This window comes from Crotalus tigris, unplaced genomic scaffold (genome assembly GCF_016545835.1).
Source record: "Crotalus tigris isolate CLP2741 ecotype Arizona unplaced genomic scaffold, ASM1654583v1 scf7180000024280.1573445, whole genome shotgun sequence".
NCBI lineage: Eukaryota > Metazoa > Chordata > Lepidosauria > Squamata > Viperidae > Crotalus > Crotalus tigris.
The window spans coordinates 814150-837244 of record NW_024100452.1 but is presented as its reverse complement, the minus strand read 5'-3'; the positions used below and the strand labels follow the sequence as shown (position 1 = coordinate 837244).

The window sequence follows — 23095 nt, the reverse complement described above, 5'->3', positions numbered from 1 at the left end:
AGGCAGTCTATAAGCAAGGACTCCCTGTAGAATCCTTGGCAGGCTCCAACTACTGCCTGAAACTGACCAGACTTTAATCAGTTTCACACTGAATGTTTTGGTGTTCTAAATCACAGGTCGGCAACCTGCGGCTCCGGAGCCGCATGCGGCTCTTTGAGCCTTCCCCTGTGGCTCCCAGCCTCCTCTGCCTTTGCAGAGAGAGACAGAGACAGAGAGAGGCAATTGCGCTTCTCTGCTTCTCTCTCTCTCTCTCTCTCTCTCTCTCTTTCTCTCTCTCTCTCTCTCTCTCTCTCTCTCTCTCTCTCTCTCTCTGTGTGTGTAAAAGAGAGTGCACTCACAGTGTTCTCTGAAGAGCTGAAAAGCTTACTGGGCGGAGCTCCTCCCTTTGCTGCGTCTCTGCAGGAAGCAGAAAGGGCAGGAGAGAGCTAGCTAGCCCAGCTAGGCTGACTCAGGAATTCTGGGAGTTGAAGTCCATGAGTCATAAAAGAGACGAGGTTTTCTACCCCTGAGCTTGTTGGACAACAGCTTGAAGCTTGCCAGGTGAGCAGCAGATAGGAGAGGGGGGGGGGAGAAAGAGAGAGAGAGAAAGAGAGAGAGAGAGAGAGAGAGAGGAGAGAGAGAGAGAGAAAGAAAGAGTGGGGGAAGAGGAGTGGTAGACCAAGGGCAGATAGAGAGGGAGGGAGGGAGAGAGACAGAGAGAGAGAGACCCATTTGACATCTAAAATGAAGATAACACTGCATATATCCTTTTTTTACCTGTGTGTGTATGTAATTTTATTCTCTTAAAGCATTCTCTTGGTGATCAGTTTTAATAGTATGGATATTCCCAAGAGTCATATTTTTACTTTTATTTTTAATGTGTGTGTGTGTGTGTGTGTATATACATACACACACACACACATACATACACAAACACACACACACACACACACACACACACACACACACACCTATAATAAAGGTAAAAAAGGATATATGCAATGTTATCTTCATTTTATATATCAAAAGGGTTTTGCGGCTCCCGGTGTTTTGTTTTTGGTGGGAAACGGGTCCAAGTGGCTCTTTGAGTGTTTTGGATTGCCTACCCCTGTTCTAAATGTTGGCATTTGAGACAAAGGTACCTTTTCATAATCATCCTAATTGCAAAATGTTGCTATCTGAAGAAATTACTATCTGTAACCATTTATCAATAGATACATTTTGAAAGTATAAGCAAGAAAGTGATTGATAACTAATAGCAGTTTCTATTCTATCAACAAGACAAGGAGTATTAATATTGCAAGCAAAGGAAATTGTCAGAGATAAATAACCCTACCTTTGTAAATTAAAAAAAAATACAAATTCATGAAAAGTCAGGAAAATGGCAATGTGTCTGACATGATTTTTATACATTGTTGTATTTCTATTTTCTATCTGCCTGATAGAAAATCATGCATTTTCTTTTTTCTGTCTTTGCTATTGGTTTGTTAATGTTCCTGCATTCCTTGTTACTGCGGTATCCTTGCATTTGTTGACTACAATATATTTTCACAAACTAATGAGTAAACAGTAATAAAACACAATGAAGCATTTTTCCTATTACATTTATTTACAATTATTAAATGTACTGTTATAAATAGTATGTCTAAGAAGAAAGAAATGGACTGCATTATTGTTATTCTGAAAAGAACCACTATATTGAAGAAAGACATTTTTTATGTGCATGATAAATAATGATGAATAAAACATATTGAAATTGGGGTAAGTTATTACTATCACACTGTAGCTATTATTAGTGCCTTCATATAAAATTGTTATATTCTCCGAGGTCCATTCCATGTGGACATTTCCTACACCATCTCTCTTCCATGCACATCAAGTAAACTAAAGAATTTTGCTCCTGAAACAAGAGGAATTGTAATTGAATTGAATAACATATGTTTTACATGTATAAGATTGTAGCTTCATTCCCTGAAATTAAAAATAACCAGTAGTAGATGATGGGAATGCACATTGCTTAAATTGTCTTAATTAAAATATAGAATATGTTTCCATTTTCTTTTATCTATGTATATTCTTTTGCTATTGGTTGGGGGGAACAAACCTATATGTGATCTATTATGTAGTAATTATAATGTGCAATACTGAGAAAAATATATAGGTGGGATGTGGATTACCATTTTGCCCGAGAGTAATTTCATGTTAACATCAGGAAATGGAGTGAAATTCAAACCTTTGTAATATGCTGTTCTGTGGTTTGGTCATGCGGTACTAGTTCATATTTATTTTATATAGAGATTATATGCTATAATTGTATTTGGGGAACAACAAATAAATATACTATGAAAGGTAATAATGAATTCTAGTCAAATACAGACTAGTACTTCTGCATCAATACTGGAAAAAATGGCTGGGACAAGGGGCGGGGAAGGGCACAAGGCCACAGTGATTGTCTATAATGCATCATAAAACATGGTTTATGACAGCGGTCCCCAACCTTTCCAGCTTGGCGGCCCGGTGGGGAGCCTGTGTGTGGCAGACCATAACCTTCAATTACTCTGATAAGAAATAATATTCCATTATATTTTCATTCCACCAACAGATGGCTGATAAAATATTAAACCAATGATTTTTTTTTACAAATCAGATAAATTAAGACAATTTTCCTGAAATGATTAAATTTTTGGCAACTCTATCTAAAAAAAAAGGTTGAAATCAGTGTTTTTCAAACTTGCCATCTTTGAGATGAGTGGACTTCAAGTTCCAGAATTCTCCAAACAGCATGCCTGAAGAAGATGAGAGTTAAAGATGTTGAAGGCAACACCCTAAAATTGCCAAGTTGAAAAACACTGGACTAGATATATGGCTTCATAGAATGAAATATAAACCGTTTTATGCAGATACATCTCCAAATAACCAGGTATCTTCAGCGAGCAGGAGAAACAGTTGTTCAGCTGAAGGCGTTAAATAGTTATCATTGGGAGGTACCTAGACTTAATTCTTGTAATTTAGAAAAAATAAGTGTTATGCTACAAAATTCCAGGAATCTATTTGGAGTATGGCAACTTTTTATTGCCTGTTACAAGTCATACTGATGTAAATAGTTGATGGTGTAACTGCTTACAGTTAAGCTGACGGCCTATTTGCTTAGTCTTCAAAAGGATTGAAATTTGGCATTTGTGCAAAATTAGCAATATTATGATCCTGGAAAATAGCAAATTCTACATTATCTAAAATTGATTTTCAGTTTTGAATATCTAGAGATGGTTTTATTCATTACAATCTGTGCTATATTACAGTCTCTTCTGACATATCTCACAAATCTACCCTTATAAAAATATATCATAGATTTTATATATATATGTATATATGAATGAAGTAAACCCTAGCTAATTGACACAAAATTGTTTTTAAAAAGTATGAATAATGCTGTAGGAGAAATGTATAAAAAGATGTGCACATTTTTATACAGTCTTCCCCTGCTTTTCGGAGGTGGGGGAGGAGCAAACTCATAAATCACTAGAGAAATTGGCTGGAATAAACTTATAAAAATGATGAATGGTGGGAATAAAATTGATAAGAGTCAGCCATTTGCAGTATACTTTCATAGTTGATTCTTGTATCGCAATGACTGAAAGGGAAGAACAAGAAAAAACTATCCTTTATTTAAAATCTGTTCAGTCACTTATCTGCATGCTCTCTATCATGTAAATATAAAATAAGCAGTAAAGATATTTTTTTACTAAAGGTAGTAATATACCAGATACAATTCTGAAAATAGCACTTCATTTTATTAAAAATAATCATGGATCTCAGTAATGTATATCTGCATGGACATACATATAGTTAGGCTCACAAAATAACTTTTATATTACTGATTTTATACTATTCTTTAAAAAATACACTTGACTCAAAAAAGGGTACCAAAAATCAATATGTTGATTTTTTTAAGTGTATTTAAAATATAATTCACACTCTAAGTTTCAGATCAAAACTGAACTCCTGGGCTGACTATTGCAACTGCCTAATGACTTTTAGTGCCAATCAAATATATTCAAATTGCATTAATCAAACCTGGATATGCATCTGATACCAAAAAAATATGCATGTGTCAGGTAGGTAGGGTTGCCTGCAGGTAGGATTTTTAAGCTAAATAAATGTTCTAATGCATTTATAGTGGGATTGGGATATATGCTCCTAATAATATCTGCACATTCAATAAAAATACAAAGTTATTCTTCTTTTCAGATCTATGGTAAAATGTTTTGTGCTTAATTTTTATTGTTTTTGAGCCTTTTATTTCCAAGTTCACTGAGTTTTAAAAACAGCATTTTGCTTGTGCTTTCCATTGTAGATTAAAAGAATAATCAAGCTTAAGGCATTTAATGAAAGTAGAACTGCAGCTCAGTTGCTTTTTCACAGATCTCAGAAATGCTGAGATATATCCTTTGGGATTAGCAGCTGAAATATGCTTGTACGACTTTTATTCTTGATATTTACATTTCATTTATCTTCAGGATTCTGTGCATACTTTATCAATGCCATTATGTAAATATCAGTGGATCAGAATGTAATGTTTATTTTCAGTAAGGTTCCTATGTAAATCTACTTGCTTGAATAGGTAATCTTATTACTTATTTAGGTTACTACTCCTTAGAAAATACTCTTGTGTTTGAAAATATTGTTGGTATTTATGAATAGGAATGTTTAATTTATGGAAAACATGAAACAAAGTATTCTGTTTATAGCACTGTTTAACCACATTGCTCTGTGGTTCATGAAATATTTTTTCTTAAAAGGAAATGCCTACCATTCTGCTTACTCATCAGATGGACAGACATGAAGGAACATGGACTATTTTACCATTAATGCATGAGTAAGTGTAAAAACAAGATATGCTATTGTGAACTACAGGCCCCTCGAATTGGAAGGGATCATTTTTAGGCCATTAAGCTTCATCCCACTGCTGAGTTCATGAATCAGTTTAAATCAGTGGTTCTCAACCTGTGGGTCGGGACCCCATTTGGGGTCGAACGACCATTTCACGGGGGTCGCCAAACAACGCAGTCCACCATTTTTTCCCCTTTTCCTTAGCTGTGCTACTCCCTTTTATTCTATTGGCTTTTGAAAGCTAATAGAATAGACTCTCTTGAATAGAGTCTAATTCTATTGGCTTTCAAAAGCCAATAGGAATTGTCCAGGCTGTCTCTGCCCTGCTGAGCCCGCCAAAAGCCCCATTCTGCAAGCGGTGCTGCAAGTTGTCTGCAGCGAAGGCGAGCTGTCTGGAAGTTTCCACCCCTCCCTGCTGAGCAACTACTAAAAATGTAAGTAAAAGAGGGCCAGGGGTGGGAGGTGGGAGACCGGCGGGCGCAGGGAGGGTTGCTGGCACGCGTGGGGCCCTGCGGGTGCCTTACCTCCCTTGGGCTGGGCCAGCTGGTGGCCCAGCCGGTGGTTGGCCTGTACCGTCTCTGCCGTTTGCCAGCTACGCCTTGGCCAGCGCAGGGGGCGGCACCACGCATGTGTGGCGTTCCCGGGCAGGGAAAGTCTTCGACTTACGACCGGTTGGGTAGTCCTCAACTTATGACCGGTTGGGGGTCGCGGCATTAAAAAGGTTGAGAACCACTGGTTTAAATCATCCAAATAGATGGCTTCTGGTCTCCACTTGAAAACATCCAGCAAAGGAAAGCTCTCTCCCTTGATAATTGGTTCCATGTCAAACTTACCATTAAGAGGTTTTTAGAATCTGCCTTTTACGGTAAAAAGAGCATTATTCTGTGCCCTGCATCTGTGATGATAAAAAGCAGATCTTGGATTTTCATGTGACAATTTTTCAGACGCTCACAGAGTGCTGTCACAGTCCCCCTTTTCTTTGCTCAGTAGTGAATATGCCCACTCCCTCAGTCTCTACTGGTAAGATTTAATTTCAGAACTTTGATCATCCTTGCAGACTTTCTTTTCATATTCTATAATTTTTCTGCTTCTTTTTGAAATGTGTTGGCCAGTAATGAACATGGTTCTGAAAGAGCAGCTTGGCCAATGGAGAAGAGAACAGAATTGTTTCTTCTGGTAATGTCAAACTTTGTTTCTATTGATGTAAAGTATACTTCTATTGACTTTGCTTTTTTGGCAGCTGCACTATATTACTGATTTTTTAATTCAGCTTGCAATTAACTACAATCAAACCTCACCCTAGTTTAACGAAAGGCCATCAATGAGCATTCTTTGTACAATCTTCGTCAGTGAGCATTCTTTCAAGGCAACTGTGGCTCCTTCCAATGGACTTCTCATCCCACCTTCATAGAATGTTACAGGATACTTTATCAAATGCTTTGCTGAAAGTCAAAATATATTATATCCATATTATTCCCATGATCTACTAAAGAAATTACCTAATCGAAAAGGGAAATAATATTAGTGTGATTACTTCTTGATAAATCCATATAAATTTCTGACAACTAATAAATGGTTTTTTGAGGTATTTACAAATGGTCACTTTGTTATCTGATCTATAATTTTCCCAGGTATCCATTACTCTATTTCAACCTTAGAAATAGACAGGAAACAATTTACCTCTAGCTATCTGATTCTTTCAATTTTGGATTGAAATTCCTTCAGTCACCTAAGTTGCAGTCCATCAGGCTCTGGAGATTTAAACATATTCAGGGTCAGTTGACCTATACTTTGTTTCTGTCAGCTTTCAGGTAAATCCTGCCCTTTGGTCAACTCTTCACAGTCTCCTGACAGAATTCACTTCAGAGGAACACTGAGCCAAAATAGTAGTTATGCTTGTTCTTTGCTATCCCTTTTACCATTTTCATTCTGAACATTATTCCATTAAAATTTAGAATGTAACTGAAAAGCCCCTTAATAGTCTTACTATCCTTTATTAATCTCATTCTGAACTTTAGCTTTCCTGATACAGTCTATACAATACCAGACTATCTGTATATGCTTTTTTGTGATGATCTTTCCATCTCCTATGTATATTTTTTATTTTCAGATCTTTATTAAGTTTTTGTATAGCTTCTTCTAGTGTAGTTTCTTTTTTGCCTCATTGGAATTATTTTCAGTGGTACTTTTGGTGTTTCATTTTTAGACACTCTTACCAATCATGAGTTTATTTTTCCATTTGCATCTTCTAATATCTGAACTTGTTGAGCATTACTCTGAATTTATTAAAATCTACCTCTTGAAGTCTAAGATACATGTTTTCTTACATTTAGTTTGTTTACATTTACATTTCCCTTAATGTCCAGAATTCTTCCAATGTTCCTACTATTTTCAATTCATCAACTAAATCTTTCCTATTTGGTAGGATCAAGTCGAGAATAGCAGATCCTATTATACCTTTCTTCACCTTTTGAGGGAAAAAGCAATGAGCAAGAGAGATCCTGCATTTCCTGGAAGAACCATCCCTGGCACTATTTCTCAGTGGATGTAAGGTAATTCTAAGTTCTAAATTCTAAGAAGTTCTAAGTTCTAAAATCTCTTGGTTCTTTGAAAGATCGGCAGTTTGGTTTAGAATACATCATCATTTTTTCTTGGTTTTGTGACTGGCAGGAGACATAAGCAATATCTAATCATTCCTCTACTTATTTTGGTCTAGATTCTTTAAGTAAGGTCAAGTTCATTCCTTTTCTATAAATTTCTGTAAATTTCATTCATTTTGAACAAGCTGCATTTGTGAATTCCTGTGTTCTAATCATGAAATCAAACCAGTGTTTTCAGTTATAACATACATATTAAATCATATGTACTAAGTTTATCTTGTTTATCACTCATAGTCTGAGCATTAGTATATAGAAAATGAAGAACATGCACTTTGTAAGAAGATGTTATCTTTGAGTTTTCATTGAGTCATATAACTTAATAATTATTTATTTCTACAGTATCAATTATTTATTTCTACAGTATACAGAACATTAAGGAACATTAAGTTCTTTATCCACATATCTCCCATACTACTGTACACACAAATTTATAAAACTATTAAGTATGACTAATAAATAAACCATCATAATATACTATTGTCTGAAGAGATAAAGATTAAACTTACAAATTTATTTATAATTCTGAAGGGCTTTAAAATACTCCATTAATAGGCCATATAAATGGACATAAAATCAAATTTGTAAACTTCTGGTCTATAGTACATGAGTTGAACAGAATGAAATTCTGGAACTGCTGTAGAAATTATAAGAAACTGTAGCTAAAGATGTTTATTTCATCAGTGGACATACAGAAAGTTAGTATTCCATTAACACTATTCCTGTAACTAACCAGTGTGCGGGAGTATTATGCTTCCCCTTTCTAGTCATCTTCTGTGGACTATGAAAGTTTTGGCAGCTTCTCCATCATTTGCCTGATCCATGCTCCCAGACATTAACACATGAGTCAGTCAATCAAACAGGCCGTAGAGTAACCAATTATTATGATTTTCATATCCTCTTACTGATAGCAGCACATCCCCTCTACTTTTCAGGACAGCTGCCCTCCAGAGATTGAGAGGCTGTTCCTTCTGTAGGACACTCAAAGGCATTTCTGTATTCCTTTGTTGTTGAATATCTCCAATACCTCTTGTTTCTCATTTTTCTCTCATTCATGGGCTAGCTGTTAAAATCAATTCTTGTTGTAATATTCAGTTTTTTTAAGTTAAAAACTGAAGTCCACTGTGATAACCTTTCAGATATTTGAAAACTACTGTCATATTTCTCATGAATCATATTTTGGGGGCTAATCATATCCAGATCCTTTAACTCTTTCTCACAGGACTTCATTTTCAGACTCCGTTCCCCCACTGTCTGGGAGTGGGAATCCTCTGAACTCATTCCAATTTTTGTCTTTTTTAAACTGGTGCACAGAGGTGGGCAAAGTACCCCAAATGGGGATGGAGGAAAGTAAAAAGGAACGTTTACTTCTAGTGATCTGGGCTTTTTGTTTCTGTTAATGCATCCAAAATAACATTTGCCTTTTTAGCAGCTGCATCACATTACTGGCTCACATTTCATTTTTGTTCATTAAGGACACACAGATATGCTGTCTGTTTCATGTGTGCTATTGGCAAGTTTTTGCCCTCCAACCTATATTTTGCCTTATATTTTTCTTACTCAGGTGCAGAGTTTTACATTTTTCCCTGTTGAATCCCATTCTATTCAATTTTGTCCACCCCTCAAGCCCATTTAGATCATTTTGAATCTTTCCTGTTTCATTTAAATTGGCAGGCGATCCCTTGAAGGTTGTATCATCTGCAGATCTTATAAATCATCCAATTTAACTGATAAATATGTTGAAGAGTTGATTCCATGGAAATTGACTGGCCATGTCATATAACTTTTACCATCTCTGCAATACATTCTACTTATTTATAAGGAAATAATCAGTCACTTGGACAACAGTCTGCAACACAATGCATTTGGGCTGTTCAGATACATATGTCAAACAATCAATATAATTTATCATAAAATGGGTGAAAATAATAGCAGCAGCAGCAGCAGCAATATTTTTTTCTTTATAATTGCCTTATATATCCAAGTATAGTTCGGACAAAGCAGTAATCTTTTTAACATCCCTGAAGCTACTGAAGATGAACTTTTCCAAAGAGCTTTTGGTGAATTCTTCATTTTTGCCATTTTACTCTATTTCACTTTGAATTATTTATATTGATTTGTTACTATTATTTCATTTTACTTTGATGACTAATTTTATGTATCTCTCAATATCACTTTTATATTTTGTCTTTGTATTTCTGTAAATTTGATTAGTTATTCAATGCTTTAAATTACTTACCTGTACCATAGACATTTTAATGTTGAAGACAGTGGTAACCCTTTTTTTATTCTTTTGTAAATCAACAAGTCTCAGTATTGATTTGATTTTTAAGAAATAATGTAATGTTCACAATAGAGCAAGATTACCAATATAAATATTTCCTAATATCAGCAAAACCACTTGAGTTACAGAATTATTTCTAAGCCATGTTTACAATAAATTAAACTTTTTTTTCAGGTTTTCTATATCATACAGCAAAAACTCCTCATGGATTTTTTTGTGTGAAGAGGATACAAGAATACAGATTGTAAAACTACTGAATACATTTAGAAGATATAACAAATCTAAGGTGATATTTTAAAAAAGATTTATTAATGTTTGACTCTAAAATGTACTACAAACTGTGAGAAAGAATCAAAAACTGAATTAATTTGCAGTTTGATAAAGCTATGACTATAATAGATGAGAAGGAACAATTCTTCTTATACAACGTGTATAATGCCTAAAACTTAACCAGTGTAATTAATGATAATAAATTATATACTGACAGTTGTATTATATTGCAATTACAATTTTATATTAACATCGTAAGAATTAAATTCAAACAAGATCTATTTAGATATGAAAGATCAAAACAATAGAAAACTTTTTTAAAAGAAGTGTTTACAAGAGAAAGTTACAAATTTTACATCTTCTAGTAAAAAATAGTACAAGACATTCTAAAATAATAATTATTATATTGCGTTCTATATTTCACTGTTCATTTACTATTAATAAGAAACTTGAGAAATCTTGCATTCATGTGTGAAAGTATTATTTCTGATTGGTTTCTTATATGTGGGTAAAATTACATTTGGTCATGGAAATTTTCTATAAAGTTAACACCTATTAACAGTCTAGTTCACACTTATTCATATAATGTTACTTAGTTTGCAAGTAGCTGAAGGCTAGGAATATGCATTAGCACAGTAAACGTATTTCATTTAGAACAAATGAGGTTGAAATTTTCTGTCCTCATGACGAATATTGTTGAGTGAAATTAGTTTTTCTTGGGGAGAGGGGGATAAAGTGATAAACATTCAGAGGACGTATTTAAAGAAATTGAAAAGTACTCTTGAGAAATTCAGCAATTGGATTGAGGGAAGTCTTTTAACAGATTTTTATTCTTACCTTTTTTCCCCCTGTTTTCCGCATCTCAAAGCAGGCATTTTGTCAGAGCATGCACAGTCTTATTGTGCTGAGATAACCCAGGAGTAAACACAGTAAACAGTGATCTATATTAAATGGTGGTTTATCTTACACTATCTACAATATCATACACCAGGAATAAATACATACACATGCTAATACAGCAAGATCCAACATGCCACAGTAACAGCAGGAAACAGAAGAAAGAAAACAAAGTAGCAGAGCCTTCCCTTTTATACAAAGGCTCTTAAAGGGACACAGACCCAACTGGCTCTTAAAGGGACATAGACCCTGCTGAGTCATTCCCATCATTACATCATACATCTCACTTTATACAAGCTGGTTAGCTGTTAAATTATTACCTTGACACTCCTCCCATTTAAAGCTAAACAGCTAATAATCCAAATGCTTTTACACATTCTTGATACTTGCCTATATTTAAAGGCTTAGTCAACATATGAATATTCCTTCTCTGTAAATCCTTCTTTTTATACATCCATTTACATTCAACAGCCTTTGTTCCTGCTGGTAATCTCATAAGGGTAAACACTTGATGCACATCCATAGACTCCATCTCTCTGTCCATAGCCTCCTTCCATTTATCCTGTTCTACTTGAGGCAATGATAATATCTCTTGGTAATTATGGGCTTCATACCTTACACTATATGCTCTAACCCCACTTGCTTAGAACCAACCAGGAGGTACGCCTTTATTGCTACGTTCAAACCTCCTTGGTATCATCTGTTCCTGTGTTTCTATTATTTCTCTCTTTACCTCAGGTCTATCCTCTTCTATTCCTACTATTTCTGACCTGCTATCCTGTTCTTCCTTCATTCGGCTTTGTGTAGCCTCTCCTTCCTGAAAACTAGCGCTATGTGTTGGCATGAACACCTTGGTGTTAGCATGCACTCTGTCCCAATTGTTTTGTTCTGCAAAACTAGTAGACCTTGAAATCACAACCTTCTTTGTTCCATCTGTGAATCTATCTGGAACCTGCCTCATATCCAACAAACCTAAGTTTCCTGGCCTTTTTCTGTCCTTTCCTTCTGGTGCTTTTGGGAATATGCACCCAGGCATAACTGCCAAATGTCCTTAGGTGAGCCAATGAAGGTTTCCTTCTATATAACAGGTAATATGGAGTTTCATTGATAGCAACACTCCATACCCTGTTTACTAGAGAGCTGGCTGTTTTCATGGCTTCCCCCCAGTATGTTTTACTCATTCCTGCATCTGCCAGCAGTGAGTCATGTTTTGCAAAATTCCATTCCTACATTCAGCCACAACGTTTTCTGCTGGCGAGTATGGGTTTATACGTCTATGCCTTATGCCTAATTTCCTCAGCCACTTTTGGAAGTTGTCAGACATGAACAATAAGACTGTCCATTTTCCCAGCTAACAAATGTTCGTTTAGCTGGTCTTAGGTTTGAAAACATTTGTGGGTCATTTGCAATATGCTGACTCGGCCCACTATCCAAGTGTACTTTTCAGTTAATGTTGTTGCCAGGGAAAATGTCAATTGTGTAGCTCTATGACCTTGTTTTGCTGTCCTCTGTTTCTCCTCTCAGGGCAGCATCTCTGGAGATGCTCTGTAGAACCACACTTGAAGCAGTGTTTCACCATGCAAACACTCTCGGCTGCCCTGCTGGCATCTTTGGACATTGTAGTTCTAGGCCTGGTTTGTGCGTTGTCACCCCCTCTCTGCTGCCTTTCCAGCTGTTTCTGTTCCTCCTCCAGCAACTGGCCAGTTAAATAACTCACGGTTAAGTCCCTCTCTTGCATGGACTCTAAACTAGTCACTAGGACATCCCATGAAGTGTCCGATGAACTGAGTACCACATACACCTTATGTGCCTCAGTAAAAATCATTCCTCTTCTAACTCTAGGGATGTCTTTCTCATGGACTGCAAATGAGTAGACATGCTCTCTCCCAGTTTCAGCTGGGCCTTATATAGCTTTCTTGTCAGCATTACTTTGCTGCTTGCAGTCTCTCACGTACACACTGTGCAAAGCTTCCCAGCACTCTTTAGCAGACTGGAGACCCTTCACATGTATCAGCTGGCTATCCTCCAAACTCAGAATTATGCTGGCCAATGCTTTCTAATTCTTTCTCCGGTCCCATCATCCAGGGCTGCAGATGGATCAGCAACTATCATCCACAACTCTTCCCTTCGCAGGTACATCTCTATTTTGAGTCTCCAGGAGAGGCAGTTTGTCTCATTCAAACGAGATACTACGAAACCTCCTCCCATTAAGCTGACAGACTCCATGTTGCCTTCTACCACCACAAACCATAACAAGCCATAAGCCTTAACTCCTCTGGCTCTGAGTCAAACTCTCATTGGGTTTCAACTCACTCTGGGCCCATAACCTGTCAGAGCATGCACAGTCTTATTGTGCTGAGATAACCAAGGTAAATTATTACCTTGACATATTTTTAGGGTGGTTGGGGGGGAGATATGCTTTATTTTTTAAAAAAAAATTGATTACCTTTCTGTAAATTAGATAGCAGTTAGTGTATACTGTTTCTTCACCTACTCTTGCACAGTTGTCTGACTCACATATAAGCTGCTAAGCTTATTCATCCTTTGTTTTGGGTTTAGAATGATATTGGAACCATCTATTTTACACAAACAAGTCCATATGATTTTTTCATCAAAACATCCTTTTTAAAAAATTGTTTTGATATTATGTATGAATATATTAAGTAAGCAAAGGAATTGTTATCTCTTGTTTCTTGGTAAAAGTTAGTCTTGTCTGCCATCCAATTTTGCCTGTGCAAACTTAGACTTTAATTTTGCTGAAATGCTACCACTAATAGAACCTTCAATCAATATAATGAACAGTGAAAGATGCAGTGAACTATGGTTTCTCCATATCTGGAAGATCATAAGTTTCCAAACTTCCACAATTGGTTTACATGTTTAAGTTTGATAGATGAAGCATTAGTATGATTTATTATACACTTAAGGATGCCTTTACTCTCTATGTGTTTATGCACTCGAATAAGTATATAGAGAAAAATATAGTGTTTATAAGGTTCTGTGGACTGCATAATAGATCTTCAGGATCTTAGTGAAGTTAAATTCACTAAGAACATTCAATAATATTTCTCTTCTCCCACAGGAATTTTTTTTAGGCAAAGCATTACATGATGATGAATCTACAATTATCCATCATTATGCCTTTGCAGAAAACCCTACAGTTTTTAAATTTCCAGATTTTGCTGCTGGCTGGGCACTTAGTATTCCACTTGTAAAAAGGTAAGATTGCTTGATGTAATTTATTATAAATTGTTTTACTGAATAGTTGGTGGTTTTAAAAGGCTTTGGAGAAGTGATGCTGTTAAACATTAAAAGTCTTTCCATCTTGGTGTGTATGTATATAAATGTACTGAGAATCTCTAATCACTCATCAGCTTTTATCTCATTTAAAACATTTAAAATCCAGTTTCATGTATTGTATAAGCTACTATTCCAGAAATATGCATATGTATCTAATATATATAAAAATAAAGCTATATAGACAATATGATACATGGATGTCACACTATTTTACATCTTTTACAAATTTATGTAAGTGATCAGCAAAGGATAAATGTAAACAATGAACTGGTAAAATTGTGTAATAGGTGTTACATGACTTGTGCAGTAGAACTGTAAATACTTTGATCCTGTTGCTTAATTTAGCAGAAAGCTGAAAGAGCATAAAAGTGAAATTATAGGATCAATTGGTCCATTGGATCCTGAAATCAAAAGAAGAAAATGAAGCTTAGCATTTATTCTTCATACAAAAATGTGAAGGAAAAAGCAATATTAAATAAAAAGGCTACCTGTGAATCAGCTCTCTTCATGAATGACCCATCATTAGTTTTTAATTTTATTTAACTTGGGTTATAATAAAATGAAATGTTAGAGACAGGATGAAACCCAGAGATGATGGTAGAATCATACAGTCTGATCTTTCTCTTTCCTGCTACAGTACTATGGTTTGGTAGATGTCTTTCCTATTAGCTGGTGATACGCTAAAGAGAAAGAGAAGGCAACAAAGCTGAAACAATCAGCAAATTACTTAGGTTACTATTACACATTGCCCATGCATAATGAGGAGAAAACTATTTGGCATGACTCAGAACAAAATCAATAGAGGCAAGTTAAGATTAGGCAGCGGAACAGAACATTTCATGCAGTGTAGGTTTATGTGAATCAGTGAAAGATGGCTACACTTCAATTCAGCATTGGAGAATGGTCCAAAGAGAATTGGAGACTGATGTTACACAATATTGACAAGATCACAGCATGTAAATGTTGAAAAACAGAAAAATAGACATTATTGGACTTTAAAATATTTGGTAGCACAGGTTGAAGTCAAATCCAGAATTTCTATAGCATAGTTCCTCTGATGCTATACTCATGTTACAGATTGCTATACTCATGTTACAGTCTGTCCCCAGTAGAGGAATTCTGTCAGGCAACCAGAGGCATCTCCATATCAAATCCCAGGCTTATAGCTGGATTGAGAACCAATTACACCAGGGATGTTTCAGAACAAAATCCAGGATGGAAAATGATCCAAATAATCTGATACATAATAAAATGCAAAGCAATGGAAGTGAAGAATTAAATCAAACACTCTAGTCAGAAATGCTCACAGATAAATGAAACATATTTAGTAGAATGTATTTATTTATTCAAAGTTATATGGCTGCCCATCTTGTAAACAAATGATTCTGGGTATAAACAGAGTTATAAAATAATATATGCAACATTATTATTAAAAAACTTTAAAACTATAAAAAGTACAAAGTAAAAGAGAAGAAATATTGGACGAAGAATGCATATCAGATTAAAGTGATACATATATAATTTTATACAAAAATATAAATTCCACAAAATGAAATATATAAATATATTTTCATATTAAATTGCATATTACCGCTTTTAGTTAATATATTACTATTTTAATAATAGGAGGAAAAAGAACTGTTGCAAAAGAGATACCTCAGGCCAGGGATGGGGGGAATATGAGAAAGAGCAACCTTGCTTTAATTATGTTAGGCATAAACTGAGTAGGAAAATTGCTTAGACAGGTTTTCAAGATTCAGTTACATCATGCCACTAGCAGTAACAGTCCTTCCAGAAGTCCATGTGGTCCAGGTTTGCCTACCTCACAAGTTTGAAAGATTAAATATTTGCAGTGAAATACACAAAATTGAGCTTTTTAATAAAGTGTGTTTCATATTCTCCAACTCTGGTGCTTTGGCATTTGTTATTATTTGGGAAGATAGTTCTCATCTCAATATAATCTTCAGTTATGTTGGGACTGCAACTTTCAAAATTCCTAGTGGGCATGATGAAATGGGAATTCTAGGGCTTGGAATCCAAGAATTAAATATTGCCAGGTTGGAAAGACTGACTTACAGCAAAAGTATTTACCTGAGGTTTTGAAGATTCCCTGCCTACCTGAAAAAGGAATATTATTAACAACTAAGAATCTTAGGTCCTGAATTTCTTAAGGCTTAAACACATTTTTCAAGTTAGTTGACAACACTGCTTTTCAGAAAGACAAACAATGCCATCATATGATCTGCTATTTTTTTAATGACAAAAATCAAAAATTCAGTTGGCCAACTCTGTGTGTGTGTGTGTGTGTGTGTGTGTGTGTGTGTGAGAGAGAGAGAGAGAGAGAGAGAGAGAGAGAGAGAGAGAGAGACAGAGTGTGTGCACACATGCCTTTGAGTCAGTGTTGACATATGGCAACTTCCTACACCAGTCCCTGCGATTTTCCTGGCAAGATTGTTTGCCATTGCCTCTTTGCTAGGGCTGAGAGAGAGTGACTAATCCAAGGTCATCTAGCTGGCTTTGTACCTAGGCAGAACTAAAACTCACAGGCTCCTGGCTTGTAGCCTGATCTTATAACCACTATACCAAACTGGCTGACTTGGTCAGATGTATTGCCCATGTATTAAAGCCAAAAATAGTTCCACCCAACTTAACTAAACAAAGAAGTATATCAAATTTTAAAATATATAGCTGACTTTACTTTCAAAGTGCCATGCAGTGTCTGGTTTTGACGTCTAAGGAAGGTTTGTCTTGGTAGCTGCTTCGGCTGCCATGAGGACAAAGAAATAGGAGTTCTCCACTATTATTGGATCAGAGTAGGCATTATCTATATTCTAAGCATCTTCTCTGTTTCATGAATCACAGACTTTTTTTTTAACCATGGTCAGATTCTATCAACTAGTCACTGATATTTCATCAGTTTTAAATGTAGAAATCTACACTATATTGTCATCATTTAAGATAGGATTACAGAATGTTGTGTTACTATGTAATGGTTGAGTAACTTCATTTTAAAAGTTTGATGTTTTTCCACCTACTGTTATGTTTTTGTTATTCTTACTGCTTAGGCTTGCAAGGAGACTGAAGAATGAACCTTTAAAGTCAGATTTTACAATAGATTTAAAACATGAGGTAAGCCCTTTCTGTTTCACTTGAACATGATTTACTTTATATAATCAGATTACAATAAATACAAAGAAGTTGTATTAGTATTTTTGTTCATATACAGTAATAAAATTCAGATAATATAAAGTATCAGTAATCCCGTCTCTGGTAACAATCTTATGTAGCCAAAAATCACATTATTATAGGAGAATAGGTCATTTTTTTAAACTGGAGACCTACGCCATCTTTGCTGAAGTATAAATTGGTTTATTGATCAGTGCCAGAAACAAAAGCAATTCTAAAAGTAGGTGATGTTTACAACCCCTCTTTATAGAATTTTGTATTAAAAGTACATTAGCTAAAAATAATTGCAAGTAGAAGGTAAAGGGATTATGAATGCTGTGTATTCATTGGCTCTGTCCTCTGTTGGATGCCATTCAGTAACTCTTATTGGCATACTGCTTTATTCATGAGTTTTTCAAAGGTGAAACCATGTCATATCATCTGCAAGAAGACAAATGTATGACTGTAATTGACAACTCACTGCTGCAGGTGAGAAACTAACAAGATCCATGGACTCATGAAATGTGCTGTCTGCTAGGAACACAGATTATTGATGGGACAGAACAACTTTCAATTATCTCATCCTGCTTATCCATGTGGGGACAAATGATATTGCCAGGAGTAGCTAAAATATCTAATGAGAAAGAAAGATCAAGAACCAGGAGCCTAAGGTGGTATTCCGATCCATCTTTCAAGTTTAGGCAAAAAGGATGGGAAAGAAAAGAATGCTGTTGATGAACAGTTTATTAATTGGTTTAGATACAGGAGATAATAGTTTTAAGGACTAGGATTGTGTAGAAATCTGGATTTGAAGAAAAAAATTGTGATTTGCTAAACAGATATATAGTATATGTTGCTCCTATCAGACACACCGTAAGCAGTTGTGTCTTTTCCCAGGATGGAATGGCTGTTTATGTATGCAATAAATCACATTTTGCCCTTTGAATGTGGCATAAGACGATAAGAGTCTAATAAAAGTGCATTTGCTCAAACCATGATGAGCTTCAACAGGAAGGCTTTAGATCAGGGGTATCAAACTGCCGGCCCATGGGCCTGATGCATCATGGCAAAAACTGCGTCCATCCCATTGCCGAGAATGGAAAAAAAGTTGCGATACGTTGCAACACATCATGTGACATTGTGAATTTGACACCCCTGCTTTAGATAGAATCCTAAACAATTTGTGCAGTGCAGAAGGAAAGGGAGCATTAATGTAATGGGTTCTGTTAAAGATCTCAACCTTAAAATTAAAAAAAAGCATATAAAATTCATGATCTTCGTTGTCTATTGTTTTCAACATAGGAGAAATAAAAAGATGGGTTTGAAATGTTATACATACATACATACATATATATATATGGTTAGAGTAAAATATGATCACCAGGAAAAGTTAAAACATTAAAAGTTTTAATATAAAACAGAAGCTTTAAATAAAAACATTAAAAGTTTTAAAAATTAGCAACCTAGCTTTCGTTGGCTCCTGCCAACTTCATCAGGGCGTACACAAATCAATGGGAGTAAACATTTATATGCAAGTTAATGCCTGCGCTCGACTCCTGGATCGTGTAAAAGGAACTCGAAATAGCTATACCAGTTCTCTCTTTATTCTTTGTTAGCAAAACCTTATATATATATATATATATATGATTTAGTAGATGTAAGACCCATTGGGATGTCTCTGAGGATTACAGTTCAGCAGCTGAAGGATGTAATTTTTTCAAAAGGATCAGAAGCAAATGAAAGGGAGGAGGAGGAGATGAACTATTAAAAGTATTCACATCTGCTCAGAAATTCAAGGAAATGAACCTGTCAAGAACATCTAATTAAAACAAGTAGAAGAATGTATAAAAATTACATTGTTGTTTATGTCCTGCCCAAGCAAAAAGACAATATGGATTAAACTATCTACAAGCAAACTTAGATCTTTCAAACAGGTTTCAAGTAATGATGCCAAGAAAAAATTAATTACTGACATATAATTGTGAGGCAAACTCTGCCAAACATAATTATTTCAGGAAAATCCCAGCTTGTCTTCTATATTCTCCTTCTAATGATAGTGGAAAAGACATAGTCTTCTTGACTTGACATAAATCAACAAAGAATATATAATTGATGAAATTGTGTTGGGAAGCACCTACCCTGGAAGGGAGGAGGGATCAAATGTGGAGCTAGTCTGGAGTCACTGTGCAACCGCAATAGGGTTAGGGTCTACACCCCCCCCCCAAGTTCCGTGGATAATTGTTTCCAGGAGAAGGCTGTCAAACTGGGAAGATTTCTATATTATAGGCAGAACATAATAAAGTAGTTAGCCCTAACTCTGCACTTGTGAGTTTGATTGTTTATACAATCAAAATGGAAATAGCAGCAATACTGGAAGAAAGAAAATGGAAATAGCAGCAATACTGGAAGAAAGTGATTGTATTAAGCTAACATTGTTTATTTTAATAGAATTAAAGGCTGAGGGTAATTGAAGACTTATCTTGGACCAGTAAAGTCCAAGATAAAAAGTTAAGATAAAAGTTTAAAAAGTAAAGTTAAGATTTTTTAACAAATTGAGAACAATGATAAGTAGAACATCATGGCAGAACATGGGAAGAAAGCCATGATCATGTAGTTGCTAATAGTTCCAATGAGGTAAAAAATACAAGTCATGTTGCTGCACAACATATCCATGAAGATTTAAAGGGGGAAAAGGGTCTCTGTATAGGGCAGATCATCAAGAGAATTGTAGAGATGATTCCAGAAAAAAATGCTAAGAACAACAAAAGATTTTTCAGATATTTTTTTAGTAAAAGCTAGGATACCCAGATGCTAACAGATGACAAAATGCTACTTTGTCAGTTTTCTCTGAAGAGAGGATATGTGTTCAAGCAGTAGTGAAGAGGGAAATAAAGATGTGGGATTTATTATTTGGGTGTGATGAAACATGGCTACAAAATATTTTCTTCCTTTAAAAGAGTTTAAATTTCCAGGGCCAGATTAATTGATCTGCAGATTATTTGAATGAATTATATCTATGAGAAAACTTGAACAAGTGATGATTGAAGAGGGCAAATGTTACTTATGTTGTGGAGAATCAGGGGAAAACAGGATCCAGGGATCTACAAACACTCTACTATAAACAAACACTATTGACAGTGATACTTGGGAAGATATATAGAAAAATTATAAAGTGATTTATTTTAAGCACCTTGAAAAATATAGTAATTACCAGAAAAGTGTATTTTTCAGAAACAGTTGCCCAACCAACTTTTTTGATTAGATATTTTCTTTAGTAGGTTGCAGGAATGCTATACAGATAACCACCTTAATTTCAGCAAAACATTTGACAAAACCTTGTGAAATTCCAAATAACAAACCAGCTAAGCATGGATACACGAGAATTTACTAAGTAGATACCAGGGTCAAAAATTGGATTCCAAGAGTAATGATTTGTTTAAAAAACCCTGCAATTTTAGACATATTGAACCAGTATAATTTCCTAATCAAAAAAAGCAATAATTTCATTTTCTTTTGTGTTTGCCAGACCCTATCTTGTTCACAGTTATATACATCATAGTTTAAGAAGATTCAGACAAACTGGAATAAGTTTACAGAAGGGCAGCAAGGATGACTGTGTTATATGTAGAATGATTAAAGAGTTAGGCATGGTCAGACTTTTTATTAAAAGACAGAATGATGATATAAAATCTTCAAATACTTGAAGGAATGTGACCTAGAAGAAAGCCAAGAGCTGGTCTCCTTCATTTCAGATAACAAGATAAGGAATAATGAATTTAAGTTATACGAAGGGAGATTCTAGCTGAATACTAGGCAAAACTTCATCTTAGTTCAACTGTGAATTAATTTTCAGAAAGATGGTAGTCTTTATATATATACAGATTTTCAGGCAGAGAGTAGGTAGCCCTATGATATGATTGCTTTAGGTTTGATTCTTCTGTTGAGCAAAGTGGTATTAGCCTCAAGAACCCTTTAATTTTACGATTCTTTGATTTCCCTCAGAAGCTTCCTCAAAAATTTACCCTCATCCACTTCAGTATAGAAATGTTCAGTGTTCAGCAATGATAATTCTAGTCTCTACTACGGCCTCTTAAGCAGTGGGAATTCCATCCTGAATGGAAGGAGGCGATCTTTGTAAATAAGGAATATTTCTGAAAATAAATAGCCTACCAGCATTTAAATCTTTCTTTTTCTCATATATCCTGTTTTATATCTTTAACAATGTAGAGATTGTAGAAGTTTGTAAGAGCCACTGAAAATTCATTTTTTTCCAGAATGCAAGCTGAATTTATTCATGAGATATACATTCAAACATTCCTGTTTTTTCCTTTTATTATGGCACTTTATGGTAATAATAGTATTACTAAAATGAAAAGAATTGTGATTCACTCTGACTCAATATAAAACATTGAAAAGTATTTGATGCCTCAAGTCATACTTTTCTTGGTTTCCTCATTTATGTTCAGTGCTCTATGGCCTTGGATAGACTATACTTATTTTTAATGTATTTTAATTACAATCCATATTTTTATTATATTCATATTTTACTTGGCACATGCTGACTGTATTATGGATATCTTTACAATTATTCCTTTCAAAGTTTCTTTTTTTTAAAAAAAAAGTGATTTCTGAAAATAATCTGAAATGGCAGGCTCCTACTGTGTTATAACCTAATCCAATTCTTCACCAATGTCAAGTTGCATTTGAATCATTAATTATTTTCTAAAATGCTGCATGTTTTATATTACATTAAGAAATAGCAAATCATTCCACTGTCAGTATAACATGACATGATTTTAAAGTAAGTCTCTTACTTTTATTATTTGATTGTTTGCCAAATGTATTCGAATGTTAAAAGTAGCTACAGAGAAACAAACACAACTGTGCCCTTTTTAACCCTTCCTACCATCCATTCTTGTCAGTCCTGATTGAACTTATTTTTAATTTGTGTTGTCGTCTTCTCCAGTGAATAAACAATATTCACTGAGCTTACTGTTTTATGAGGTAACTTAATAATATGTGTGGTAAATTTCTCTCTCTCTCTCTCTTTCTTTCTTTCTGCCATCCATCTTATATATGTGACTCTGGGTGGCCTTCAAAACAAAAATAAGCATGCAAACATTACAACAAATAAAACTGCACTATACAGTTAGCTAGAGAGCACAGTCAATTCATGTACAAGATAACCATTTTATATTGTATATATTTCTGAAAGGCCAGCAAGTTAGGGGCCAGTCTGACCTCCGTGAGAATGATATTCCATAGGGCAGGTAAAGCATTATGAGCACAGCCTTATTGATTTGCTCTTCCTCTAACCTTGGCTGTCCTCAAACCTCCTAGTTTTCCCTTTCCATATCTCAGAGAAACAAACAGTTGTGACTTTTGTCAGGGAAAGAGGTCCAAAGAAAATATTGTTTCTGGGCATGCTCAAAAGCAGCATCTAAAGAAAAGGTCATATATTGTTTCTTCTAATTCCAAACTGAGTTTGAGAAGATTATAAATCTTATATTACCATCTGTATTTTTTCTTAGTCACTCCCATGCTGATGTCTCTTGTGGGGAACATAAGAAGTTGCTTTATTGTAGTTCAGACCATTGCTCTATCATATTGCAGTGTCTAAAACAGTGTTTTTCAAACTTGGCAACTTTTAAGT

At 35.1% G+C, this 23095-nt stretch overlaps 1 protein-coding gene across 4 annotated transcripts in view; it reads left to right on the top strand.

The window, feature by feature from the left end:
* B3GLCT (beta 3-glucosyltransferase) overlaps positions 1 to 23095 on the top strand; it is a 63913-nt gene that overhangs the window by 22506 nt on the left and 18312 nt on the right. For all 4 annotated transcript variants that reach the window (XM_039323592.1, XM_039323593.1, XM_039323591.1 and 1 more), the window contains 4 exons: positions 4779 to 4855; positions 9985 to 10096; positions 14060 to 14196; positions 17343 to 17406. In XM_039323592.1, the coding sequence (XP_039179526.1) occupies positions 4779 to 4855; positions 9985 to 10096; positions 14060 to 14196; positions 17343 to 17406 (390 nt within the window). The remainder of the gene's footprint in view (positions 1 to 4778; positions 4856 to 9984; positions 10097 to 14059; positions 14197 to 17342; positions 17407 to 23095) is intronic.